General features: G+C 36.7%; 1 protein-coding gene across 1 annotated transcript; it reads right to left on the reverse strand.

The window, feature by feature from the left end:
• Nucleotides 1-2,620: 2,620 nt before the first annotated feature.
• LOC139131910 (uncharacterized) lies at nucleotides 2,621-7,502 on the reverse strand. Its single transcript, XM_070698225.1, has 3 exons — nucleotides 7,209-7,502; nucleotides 6,659-6,829; nucleotides 2,621-5,651 (listed from the first exon to the last, which is right to left on the reverse strand). The coding sequence occupies exons 2-3, from the start codon at nucleotides 6,819-6,821 to the stop codon at nucleotides 5,389-5,391; spliced, it is 426 nt and encodes a 141-aa protein (XP_070554326.1). The 5' UTR covers nucleotides 6,822-6,829; nucleotides 7,209-7,502; the 3' UTR covers nucleotides 2,621-5,388.
• Between the last annotated feature and the right edge of the window lie 5,995 nt (nucleotides 7,503-13,497).

Raw genomic sequence — 13,497 nt, forward strand, 5'->3', positions numbered from 1 at the left:
AGGGAAGATTATTCGCCTGACTTAGAGGGGAGCAATGCCTAAAGGTGAAATGAATAGGTTTTCGCTTTACAGTTTTGCGTTGATTTGGTTGTCACACAAGCTCATCTGATCAAGAGATAGCTCCTCATGCCTCATTGGTACTTTCAGTGGTGGAGAGAGGGCAGTGGGGAGCTTGAACTGTTGTGGGGAGCGGGGAGCGGCAGACAATAGATACCGGAGGGCAGTTGGCATCATAATTCATGTGGAGGGCATATTTTCCGCATGTGCCAGTGACAGGTCATTTGCGAACAGCTATACTTTCCCTTCCGATCGTTAAAGATCAAGTCAAAAATATGTAAAATCAGTATATCAGCCTTCGAAACATGTTTTGTGATGATTTTGTAAAATTGACGAAATTTCCCAGGTGGCTTCACCTGACCAACTGGTGTATGTTAGTGTATATGTTGCCCTTGTGACTTCTTTGACTTGGTTCAGAACTAGTTGAAAACTGTAAAATGCTCTGGTATGTCACCGTCAATTATTCATCCAAACAAAGAACGGGATACTTCCGAATAAACGACTTATACATCGACTGTAAACAAGTTACTGATCTGCCTGGTTTGAGACGCGAGTTGGAATTCTTCCAAGTGAGAACAATATGCATTAACATTGCGCTTTGACAAACAAGAAATAAGACTGGGTTAGCCCAGATTCATCTTCGGTTTTCTCGGTATATATTGACGTACGGCCTGGAGTTGACCACACCCCCTGAATAAGCTCACAAGCTTCACTGGATCATTTTGTATCTTCTACCTTTCAATTTTTATTGGCTCAGTCTACTTTTGCTTTGTGTTGTGACACCACAAAGTCAGCGGATCTTCCCTTCTGTAACTCAGGTGAGTGTCTGTACGATTGATGTTCTAAAATACGGTTGTACATAGAAAATAATTGTATTTTATTTTTTTGATTTGTAAGGCTATTTTGGTGTGGAATGCGTTGACAGGAAACGTTCTGGAAAAAATCAAAATGTTAACATCATATGAATGTGGTTTCAGAGATTCTTAAAACCTAGATAGCATTACAGGTGTGTGTTGAATGAATGCCCAACAATCAGTTTAACAAAATTGTAACTGACTGTTCCTATCATCCACCGACATTTAAGCTTTCAGACGGAAGGAAAAAAGCATTCGTTTGATTACTTCATTGTCATTGAAAGAGATAATTTTTTCCTGCATAACCTACAGGATATTACCAGACAAGTGATAGACAGAAGGATATTTTTGTATCCTTCCCTTGCTGATGAAATAATTATTTACATTCTCGGGTAATCATTTCTATATTGTAAGGCATAGTTTTGGTTGTCTTTTCTGGATAATTACACACGTGATCATAGCGGTGATATTGCTCATAGAGAGATTTAAGACCAGGTGCACTTTATTTAGTAATGACGACTATAAAGTTAACTTTCGCAATGCATTACAATTGTGTTTCTGAATATTGCCATTAATGTTTTGCTAGTCATCATGCAACCCTTGAATAGTGTACGGCCCAGATACGTGAGGTTTCTGTAGAATTGCCTGGATAGGGCAGCAGGGAAACATGAGTTCTCTCTTATCGTTATTCTTTTGCTGAAAACATTTTGAATAAAGTGTTTCGAGAAAATTACGGAATACGCTATATTCTTTTGTGACGACATATTTTATCATAACAGCATTACAGTATTATTAATAATCCTACTTCAACTATCGGCAACAAATGTTTACTGTACAAAGTTTTGCTTACACACGTTAGATTGTTGAAATCGAACTAAACCTGAACCTATGGCTATCACAGTAAACGGCGAGGATATATCTGGACACCCAGTTCAGGTAAGCGAATTTCATACTGTTCCTACAAATCGTCTTGTAATCGAAAAGGTCAATTTATTTCACTTGAAACATAAACACATCTTGGTAAACCGTCATTGCAAAGATAATCTTATTTAATATAATAATCCGTAATGAAATTCAACTTATTATGTGTACATTTTTCCATATCCTCCCTTTGATTTTCATATGAAAATATGGTTGGCCTGAAAATGCCAGGGATTGAAAGGTGTGCTGAATTCTTTGAAATTACAGTGTGTGGATGATTCAAGTGGTCTACACCCAATTTTTGTAGAACAAAAACGCCTTCAAGTTCTTAGAGAGAAAATCATGTCTGAAGACATCGACATCTATATAGGACAAGATGGTGTGGTTACAATCGGAGAAGCTGGCTATATTGAACACAACAACGAAGATTGTGATGAGCCCGACTTTAATGTTTTCATAACTCGGTCATGTATCGAGGTGTACAAAGTTGCACATGAACGATTTCTGATGACGTCGACATCAAGCCTCCAGGAGTATGGCAAGTTATCGTCGAAAAATAGTGGTGTTTGATTAACTACTTTAATGTATGCTAACTTTTTTGAAATTACAGTGTGTGGATAATTTAAGTGGTGTAGGCTTCTCCCAATCCTTGTAGAACAAAAATCCCTGCAATTTCTTGGAGAGAAATCGTATCTGGACACAGCGATGACTGTATTGGACTTAATGATGCGATAACGTTACAATAATAGAAGCTGGCAACAAGTAGGAAAACGGCAAGACTTTAATGTTTTCGACAACCTGTTTATTGTTGAGATAAGGAAAGACAAAAGTGACACAATAGCCGCAACTCATGATACCATAATTACTTTCATTTGTGAATGGAAAAAAGCTATTTGAATATAACATGAATGAAACATATTTTAAAAGGTATGATTGCAGAAATCCCTTGGATAAATATGAATGTAAAACTTGAGAGTCGCTTTAATTCGGGTGCAAAATGAGTATACTCGCGGAGGCCTGACCTATTTTCAGATGGAAAGTAACAGATAGCCTACAGTAGTATGTAACCTTTGTAAATTCTTTTAGCTGATACAGAACCTTAGATGACATTGTAATACAGTTGCATACAAATTTCCAGCGTTTGGACAATATATCGGAAAATGACAAGTCAGTCGACTATAAGCAAGCTGTTCATCCTGCTTGAAAGTGCGAGTTGGAATTCTTTCAAATGAGAACAATGCATAAACATAGCGCCTTGACAACAAAGATATACTGGGTTCAGTAGCTTCGTCATAGTCCTCTATCTGTATTTATTTGGCGTTAGGTCAGAAAGGTTACCTTGTTAGTGTGTTAGTTGAATGTCTCTCGTGAAGTCGAGTCATCTTACCAGACTGCGTGACTGGAATAATTATACATTGATTCCTATTTATGTCTTCTACCTTTTAATGCTATTGGCTTAGTCTACTTTTGCTATACATCATTACCTCACAAAGTCAGCGGATCTTCTCTTACGGAACTCTGGTGAATGTCTGTACTATTGATATTGAAAATAATTTTATTTTAGTTCTTTTCTTTTAGTTCTTTTAGTAAAGCTATTTTTGGTGTGGAATGCATTTGCAGAAAATGTTCAGGAAAAATCAAAATGTTAACATCATTATGAAGGCGACTTTCAGATATTCTTAAAAGACAAAAGTCCATATGCATTACAGGCCCAGCAATCGGTTTACAAATGGAATTGACTGGTTTATTTTATACTGACATGTAAGCTTTCAAACCGGGGGAGAAACTCATTCTTTTTCTAACTTCATCTGTCAATGACAAGGGAGAATTTGTACTGCAAATCTACAGGATACTGCCAGACGAGCGCTAAAACTATTATGATATTTTTGTGCCCTTCCCTGACGAAATAAGTATTTACATTGCCGGGTAATCATCGCCATATTATACCTTCAGAGGCATAGTGTGGTCCCCCTTTCTCGATAATTACACATGTATAATTTTTTTTAAAAGTACAAATTTTCCTACATAACCACCTACACTATTCTTAGGAGCATGTAAAAACGCACTTTTTTATTTTGGCCTGATAAATTATTTCGCGACAACTTACCCCCTATGAACCATTATTTTTGAATTGAATTCGTTGTGGCTGAACATAACGATTTCAATTAATTACCAGAAAGTGGCCTTTTGCTAATCAATGAATTGCATCCGCCTCTCTCGTTTACCCGTGTTTGGGGTCGCGAGGCAAGCGAGCTCCGTAATTGTTTTCTCACGTTACTTGCGGTTTCAAGTGTTGCTTGTCACTATAAAATTCGATACACTATTTCTGCAACAGTAGACAAAACTATTACGTCACACTAACATCATAATGGGGATATTGCTATTTAGCGGTTATATTCGAAATTGAAACAAAAGGAAACGTTCCCATTGCACCATTTGAATGGTCGATATTATACTTTTGATGTCAAACTTTTCCCTTGGGTCAAGTATTGTTGATTCCATGCATTTTGTGACAGACACGATTAGAACTAATTTGGGATAATTGGATGGTGAAGTAATGTCGGTTTAATCTTATAATGAAAGCTCATCTGCTTTTATTTTTAAGTAATGCACTTTTTAGGAGTAATTTGTACTACTGAAACATGCAGCCATAGGGCACCAAACACTTTTAAGAAATTTAAAAAATATAAAGATCCAATTCTCCAAAATTAGTTCCATTCATGTTGACAAATACACCGTTATAGAAATAAACAGTAAAGTGAATGTTCCATTGTAAGAGGGTACAATATTTATATTGTTTATGGAAGAAAATGTTTATTAAATTGCCGAGTATTTACATATTGATACAAAAATATAACACACTGATCGATATTTATATATTGATATTTACAAGTCAATGTATTTACAAAAATATGAATCCGCGGCCGTTAATCAAATGTTTTGAAATGACAATGGGCGAATTTTAAGTTTTCCATATAATTGCATATTGCTGTCTCACTGAAAATACTAGTAATGCTTGCTGTAAATTTGCTCAGGCTTGTGTATGTCGTCGTCATGACATTCGTCAAAAACATAACAGAATGCAACACACGTCGAATATTTTTTAAAATCTTTCTATGTTGTTAAATGCATATCATTGAAAGAGACGGGTGGTAATTAGAATTCTTATATGCAGGCATATAGATGGCAGAATATCCGTTTGATATCAAAGGCCATGGTTTCCATGTCATTGTTCAACTTCAGGATCTCAAAAGGTACCACTGTTATTATATGCGAGAAAGGTTACCTCTTAAGTTATCTTGTAGCGAAAGCGTTATAGTACTCTTTCTTTAGATATTCACTCTTTCGAAAGTCCGGTTTGTGAAACACCTGGAATGTAAAATATTACAAGGAAGAAATACGACTTCAAAGTCATTCTTGGATCAGTCCAGTTCGAGATTTAGTCGAGCTCGGGGATTCGTGGTCGATAGAGAAAGCGATACCGTACTCTTCCAGCGGACTGTAGTATCCCCAGACGCTATTTGACTGTTTAATACCATCGTCAAAGGTAACAGTGTCATCCAGGATGGTTTGGAGCAGAGGTCAAAGAGCGATAGTGACGATTCCGTTTGCAACCAAACCGAATAACGACGGCAAAGATCGCTACGATGACGGCGGCAGCTGTCAGTACGGAGAGTGTGATGGAAACATGATTATTCGACTTGGGTGAGACATTTGTCGATGTTAGAGATAAATTCGACTGAAGAACTACTTGTTGTATCCCGACACCTCCACTGTAGACACCGGTTTCTTCTGTCATCACGCCACCAGTGACGATATCTGTTGGCATGCATGTGTATGAGCAAAGTAGGTCAAATTAAAGTGGCCATAATCTGGTTCAATACATCATATTTAACTTCTCTAAAGAACGAGTTAAGATGTATATGTCTGGTTGCGAGCGGTTTTTATCGAAAGTTGAACGGCAGCATTAAATTGTTTATACAGCAGCAAGCGGGGAATTCTAAGGGCCCCGAGATGTGACGATGCTATAGCAAGTGTCGTCGAGAATATTACATAGGATGAAGTTATCCGAGTCACGCTTTCTGCAAAGAACGAATACTCGAGAGCAGCCATGCATTTACGCTACATACTAATTTTGTAACATATATTCAAGGAAATCAACACTGCTTTCTCTTATTCAAATGACCCATGAAACTGACAGAAGCCTTATGCCTCCAAGATATGGCTGATTTTATTTTCAAACTAAAATAAGTGTTTGAGAATGTAATAATTTTGATGTGTGTATGCACTCTGACCCGCTGGGACTGTATGTGCAACTTTTAACAAGATAAAGATTACACTGCAATTAAATGTTTGCCCAAACATTAAATCGTAGACCCATATGAAGAAGCAAAACCCGTCGATACTGTGCATATCTGCCCTGGAATCTTCAAATATACTGCACTGAGTAGTCCGATGTAATGGGGTTAATGTTTTCAACTGTGATATTCTGTTCTGTTTTCTTTGTAATATTACCAATTTTTGAAAATTGCGGGAAATCAGAATGACCGTTAAAATTTGAATTTACAAGTCAAATGTTTCACAAAGGAATGGCTCCCCAATGCAGTTAAAGCCGATATCCCTTCAGAGGGTAGAATTCAGAGAAAAAAACCGGCAGAGAATACTAAGAGAATAGGAGGATATTTTAAGGTCAACAAATTTCAAGAGTTACAGCCAGTGGGGCTTTAACGAGATCTTCTCAAAGTTCTCATCAGGATTTGAGGACAACTTTTGTCATAGACAAACAGACAGCACAAAACAAATTAGCAGTGATGATCGAGTCTTACCAGCATACCCGTTGACTGACAATGTGCCCGATCTGCTAGGCCTGCACTGCATATTTGCAGGCATTCCCTGTTCGACGCACTCCTGAATTCGTGGTGGAGAGTAACCCCGACTGTCGTTGAAACACAGCGAACAAGGATAACACTCGTCTACCAAACTCTCCATGTAATATCCTAACCGGACGGGTTAAAAAACTCAGTTATCTTTTTTTTGAAATACTATTAGGCAAACAACTTAAGCTGCTAGTCGTTGGTGATATGAAGTGATGTTGTAGAAGAAATAGTGGCGTCGCTATCTTATTATTTTAACTACAAACAGCTTTTGAATTTTATCAACGATAGGCCAGTGTTATGAAATATCTTCTTTACAAACTGCTAAAGTTCTAACAAGTATTGTTGCCTTTTCGGGTTTAATGTTCCTATCGACTTTTTGATAGCGATGGGTATTATCTATGAGAGTGAGATAATTCCACTTGTTTTGAAGATTTCCTTTTATTTATTTACTTCAAGTAGAGCTTACCTGCAATGTACACCATATTTGAGGATACACTACCTAGGTCACATCTCTCTGCACATTTCGTATTTGCTCCACTGTAACATGCTCTAAGTGTCTCTAAATGAGGAGAGCAAATCCTACACGGCTGACAAGTTGTCGACCGACTCCAGGACTTCGAGTATGTCTCTTCAGGACACGGTGCACACTCAGTGTCGCTATCTTCGGTACATTCACGTGACACATAGGTCCCAGGTGGACATTTACTGCACGGCTGGCAGGTTATCTCGCCGTACACTCCAGTAGTTCGGTACTTTGGAACTGTGTCCTCCGCATTGCAGTTCCGCTGCAGAGCATAGCTATGTAGCAAAGGTGTGAATATATGTTTAGCTGGTTCTCTTCAACGAAAATATGCTGCATTAACACAATATGTATGATGATTTCTCACTGAATTGCACTTCTGATCCTTTTCGTGCAGTAGAGCTTGCAAACTTAAATTTCATGGCACTTCGTATAGCTAATATACTGTTCAATGTAATCCAAGATTGTTTTTTTCCCAAACATACAAGTAAATGAGTGAAAGAAGTGATGATCAGAATGCATGTCACAGCAAAACCTCATGCAAGTGTTAATGCTGCATTTTTGTATTACCATTTCCAATGTGGTAATATCTAGATCAAATCTACAGATGCCGAGAAAACAAAATTATGATAGCATTAACCTCGAAGGAAGCAAGACAGCAGGGTTTGAAAAACACCACGGTGTATTATACGTAAACAGTGGTGGGCTGTTGTGGTCTCCTCTGCAGACGACTAATGGTGTTAGGTGTTCTCCGCGGTAAACGAGATTCTTGCTCAGTCCTCCAGCTTATACTAACTTAATACATGTCATATTTCAAATTTACGTGGTGCCTCTTTCTAATGACTCCAGCCCCCTAAATGTTTGTGATCACCGAAACCTGCTTATCTTCTGAATACGTAGCACACACTTACTGTTGTTATAATATTTCAATTCTTAAAACCGTACAGCTCTCGTACGTATACTTATTGTATATAAACAGCCCCTTTAATTTTGGCCGTAGCATGTTGCGAATATGCGCAACTTTCAGTTCCCTTTGGCACAATGCCAAAAACCGTTAATTATAAAAGTTTCAGAACTGCATGGGGCATGCATTCAGGACAGGGCAAATAATGACCTGTGCAGGCACACAATAGATGAATTCATTTCTTAAGTCCAAAAATTTGCAGTGGATTGTCTTTAACAACGTCTGGGAATCGATTGCTGGAAGCTTTTAAATCTTTTAGTTCCGTTTCGGAGACTCACAAGGTCCTGCAGCCTGCAAAATGATTGGGTATTTTTAGAACTGACAGCACCTGGAAACAAATATCGAAGCGTGCTCTTGCACAACTGAACAAGTACACAGACGACATACATTGTAAATTTCTCACAGGCCATTACAAATGAAAGCAACCCTCACTTGCCGTCACCTTTGAGTTCGAACTCTGCAAGCCAGGCACATAATAATGATACATTCCAATTTTCATTTTGATCTTTCACTTGCTTGTGCGCGCAGACAAAGAGCTGCAACTTGCTTCTTCTCTAGTGTTGTCAACAAACTCACGGGGTGTTATTTCTATGCCGTCGACAATCGCCTTTGTGGTCCGGAGCTACCGGTGTCAACTCGCAGCACCCACATACCACGGGTGTTTGCACAGTCATGGTGACCACAGAAAATTCAAGCGTGTTGCATGGTAGGCAAATAGTCATTAAAAACTGCACTGAACACTGCTTGCAATATTGATAAATGGAGGTGTTATCAGGTGTTATACTCACCGCCAATGGCGACTGCATAAACATAATACGAATGCATGTGCTCCAGGAGCACAACGCAATGAGTGGGTAACTCATTTTTTGTGTACCGCTCGTGAGACTCCTGTGTGATATAACAATAACAGATTATGAAAAACATTAGCAAATTCAATGAAATGTCTGGCCTCTTCCCGTTTTGCCATCTGCAGAACCAATGTCATGTTGTGGTGAGAGTTGTTAGATTGCAAATCACAGACATAACATAATAAAATGACGGTGTGAAAGAGGTTCAAAATGAGTACATCGTTTCCAAAATGTACCGAGGAACATTAGAATCTCCATTTGGTTCTATACTAATCCAAGAAGGTTATAACCATGTCCAGTAAGCAACCTACAGTACATGGGTATGCAGGTCGACCTTGCGACCCCTTTGAAGTTGTACAGAACTTCAGTTCAGACTGTAAACACTGCAGGTATGCTTCTCAACAAACAATAGAATGGTAGTCGTGATATCTGAAGTCTGATTAGTCGGAAGGATCTGCGCAGCCATGGAGCTTGGTTTGCGTCAATTAATTATGTCGACTTGGAGTTTGTCCAAGACGACGACAAGTAAAGGCACTAGGTCGAACCTACCTGCCACACGATCGAACGATTGACTATTTGCATAGCTTAACGTCGTCAATGGAGGTCAATAGCTGGGGTGACAATGAAGCATTAAGGGACTGGTCAGTTTCTTCGGCCAGGGGGCGGTGGATTCATTGAGGTCACCCTGTTTTTGCACTTTGGTGATGGGTGGTCACCACGTTTTAGGTATACCCAATGGGGTGGGTCAGTGTGGTTTTGCCTAAAGTGCATCGTGTCAGCCACGAATTTTATCATTCAGTTGCATTTTTCGGCGCCCTTCGGGCGCGTAACTTAAATAATCAGACATATTTTTCAGCGTACTGTTTCTGGCGCTTGACTTTAATATATCTGATATATATATATATATATAATATCTATATATATATTATATATATATATATATATATATATATATATATATTATATATCTATCTATCTATCTATCTATTATCTATTATCTATCTATCTATATATATATATATATATATATATATATATATATATAATATATATATTATATATATATATCAGAAATACCTATATGTTAATATATTTCGGCGAACCCTTCTGTACTTATATGTCACATGTCTTGATGTTTGCAAATTGAAAGTCTGTTTTGCCCCAAAGTGTATAATTATGAACTCTGCAGGTCATATGAAAAACATGAAAAATTCTTAATACTTTTCTGTTTTCTCTATAATAAGTTAGTATAAGAAAGCAACATGCACTAATATTCCACAATATATTTGATACAGTGACGTATTTAGAAAGAGAAAAATGACATGATATTTTCCGTTCTAATTGATGCAACTATTTTCCTTTATGTCAGAGGTTTTCTGTAAAAAGGTGCTTTTTCATGACTAAAATAATAGTTAACAAGAGCATTTTGTCATTATGAGATGTGATTTTATGGCTGGCGAATGCTGTCAGTCAGCCCATCTGGCCTTACATGCCTCATATGTTTATGGATCAACTGTAAGTTTTGCTTGTAAGAGATATACTGCAAAAGTGAGACACCATTTTTGACAAAAATTATATTAACACGTGATATAATCAGTGTGCCCCTTCAATCTAATGCATATTAAAAAGATGCAGGCTAGGTAAAAAAACAACGTGCCGAGAGTTATTACTAAAGATCGATTTCATCAACTGAAGAGAAAGGGATTTCAAGTGACTTATCAATTTTCATACATTAATTGCCTTCAGAGTACTTCTACAATATTTGTGAATGCTAATTTCGAGCCCGGTTATACCATCTGTCCCGGTGCGCAGCCAGATCTCAGCTTCTTTATGTACGCAACGAGCATAGATTCAGACATAAACAAAGTCGGAAAAGGTAACATCCATTAGGCTGGTGCATTTATCTCGAACCTTAAGTTTGGCAGTCGACATAGCATCACTAGTACAACTAGGTATACTAAATTTACTGGTGAAGTGATCATAGAACTTCTTATATCAATACTGGCATCGTTATTTTGAGATGCATCATGATTTGTCTTACGAATGCAATTCCAAAATTTCCTTAAAACTACGGCAAGGTATACAGTGAATTCAGCAAAAGAGAAACTCCATTAATTTTGCTGGTATTCATGTATTCGTGTATTCGACACAGGTTTTAGACACGATACATGAAACCATAGCGAAAATGAATTAATAGTCATGACCATTAATTTGCTCGATTACATGAATGCTTGTATGTCTTTTTCGCTTCTTTGTAGCATAAATAAATTTGTCCAGAACGAGATCTGCCACAGGATTTTCAATAAACTAAAAACGTTGCCTATTACGTGTCACAAGACAATCATTATTCCACCAGTTATTTTTCTTGAAACGTCCTTTGTTACGTTGACAACTATCGGAAATAACCTTCTTACATGAATTATGCATGATATTTGCAATGTCATTACACATGGTATCTACAACTTTACATGCTTCATCTCTGCTCTGAACATCATCAATATTACAAGTCTGTAGTGACATGATAGCTGCCTGAGCTACATAATTACAATAGGCAGAACATAAGCTTATCTGTGATCAGACCAGTTAACGGCAGGATATTTACGTGTTGTATCGATGTTATCATCAGCACCACCATATGAAGCAGAATTGAAAGAGCAATGAAGAGTTGTACATAACGGAAAATGATCACTAACATTTAAAGACAAATCATACATTATAGTACAATTCTTAGTAATATCCATAGCCATACTAGAGCAAAAAACATGGTCAATATATGATTCGGATAATCTCGTAAAGTATGCGTAGTATCTTGTCAAGATTAAAGTTAACGTATATATATAATATATATATATATATAGATATATATATATATATATATATATATATAATATATATATTATATATATAATAATATATATATATATATATATATATATATATATATATAATATATATAATAAGAAACTGTAGGAATTCAGGTGATCCCCAGTGGAGCGTGGGGTGGGGTGAAGATAGAAGAAACTTGGGTTGAAACACACTAGGTGTGTGGTGTGGTAGTGTGTTTCAACCCAAGTTTCTTCTATATATATATATATATATATATATATATATATATATATATATATATATATATATATATATATATATATATATATATATATATATATACTATATAAAACAAATTAATTCAAGTACAAAGTAATAAGCTTAAAACAGTCGTCGGAACTGCGCTCTGAACGAGTTTCTCGTTTACAAACAGTGTATTTCCTACAGGATATCTAGTTGCACTCCATCATCAGAGCTGCACAACATTTAAATTATACGATGTAGATTATGACATACATGTTTTAACTTTTATCAATCACCATTGTACCTCGGATACAGTGTTTACATTATGTAAAGCAAACTAGTCTTCTTCTTTGTGGTAGTCGTCTTTTCACTAGTTCCAAAATCACCTTTCATCTATTAACCATACCTCCATGCTTATACTTGCTATGCCATAGCTTATGTGGATCTCGTTGTTTTGACTCATCTTATTGTGAACATCATTTGCTGCCAATATTTTGCAAACTGAACGGGTCTTCCTTTCAGCAGGTTCGAATTTGCAGAAGACTATTGATATGACAACATATTTCATTTTTTTAACTTTTATTGATATGCACGAACTTCGACAGTATTTTTCTGAAAAAACAAAATAATCTTCTATTCAATTTTCCTCGAGGCGTAAATTCGGGACATAGAGTTATTACCCAGTGTGAGATAGGTGTCCAACTGTTCATCAACAGTGGAAGAAAACATAAGAAATATATTTTTAAGTTTGTTGACTCCAAATATGTGCCCGCAGTGTCATTGAAAGGCAACTTTCGACGGAGAAATATTCAAATTATGAGGTCAGTTTATAAAGATTTCGAAAAATCTTAAGAGTGACTTGAGTATTCATATTCTAGATAAACGCTAAAATGTGGAGGTAGAATGGGTAACCAAATTAAATTTGTGGGAATTTGACGAAAGATGACGCAAAATGAATTTATATTTTACAGGCGAAGAGTAAGAATTTCAAATCCCTTAATTTATATGTTAGTCAATTGGAGGACTTGTACTACAAAGACAAAGAAAGTAATGTGTAGTACTCTTTGCGCAGAATAGAGCAATTTGAACTTACACGTATTCTTATCGCGATCTATTCTACTTTTTATTTTTGTATCTTTCGTCTAACTGTGAAGTATAAGCTAATTTATGTTACTTCAGATTAGCATGGCATCAGACGCAGCAAAGAGAAGTTGCTCTTTGCCAAAATGAATATCGTGTCATTCTAAGGATGCAACTTAGAATATCAAGTAGTAAGACGCAGGTAGATACTAGAGATAAATCCGAAAGTAAATCTAACGACTTTCCTTACAAGGTTAGGGAATCTTGCAATTGATCTGATTATAAAGGCCTACAACATAGAACACTC

The sequence above is a fragment of the Ptychodera flava genome, chromosome 4, assembly GCF_041260155.1.
Source record: "Ptychodera flava strain L36383 chromosome 4, AS_Pfla_20210202, whole genome shotgun sequence".
Lineage (NCBI taxonomy): Eukaryota > Metazoa > Hemichordata > Enteropneusta > Ptychoderidae > Ptychodera > Ptychodera flava.

Bases quoted from the DNA above. Each gene is read 5' to 3' on its own strand.
- LOC139131910 (XM_070698225.1), bottom strand. From the start codon at position 6,821: ATGGAGAGTTTGGTAGACGAGTGTTATCCTTGTTCGCTGTGTTTCAAC. The intron at 5,652-6,658 runs GTAAGACTCGAT...GCATGCCAACAG, and splicing joins GTCAGTCAACGGGTATGCTG to ATATCGTCACTGGTGGCGTG.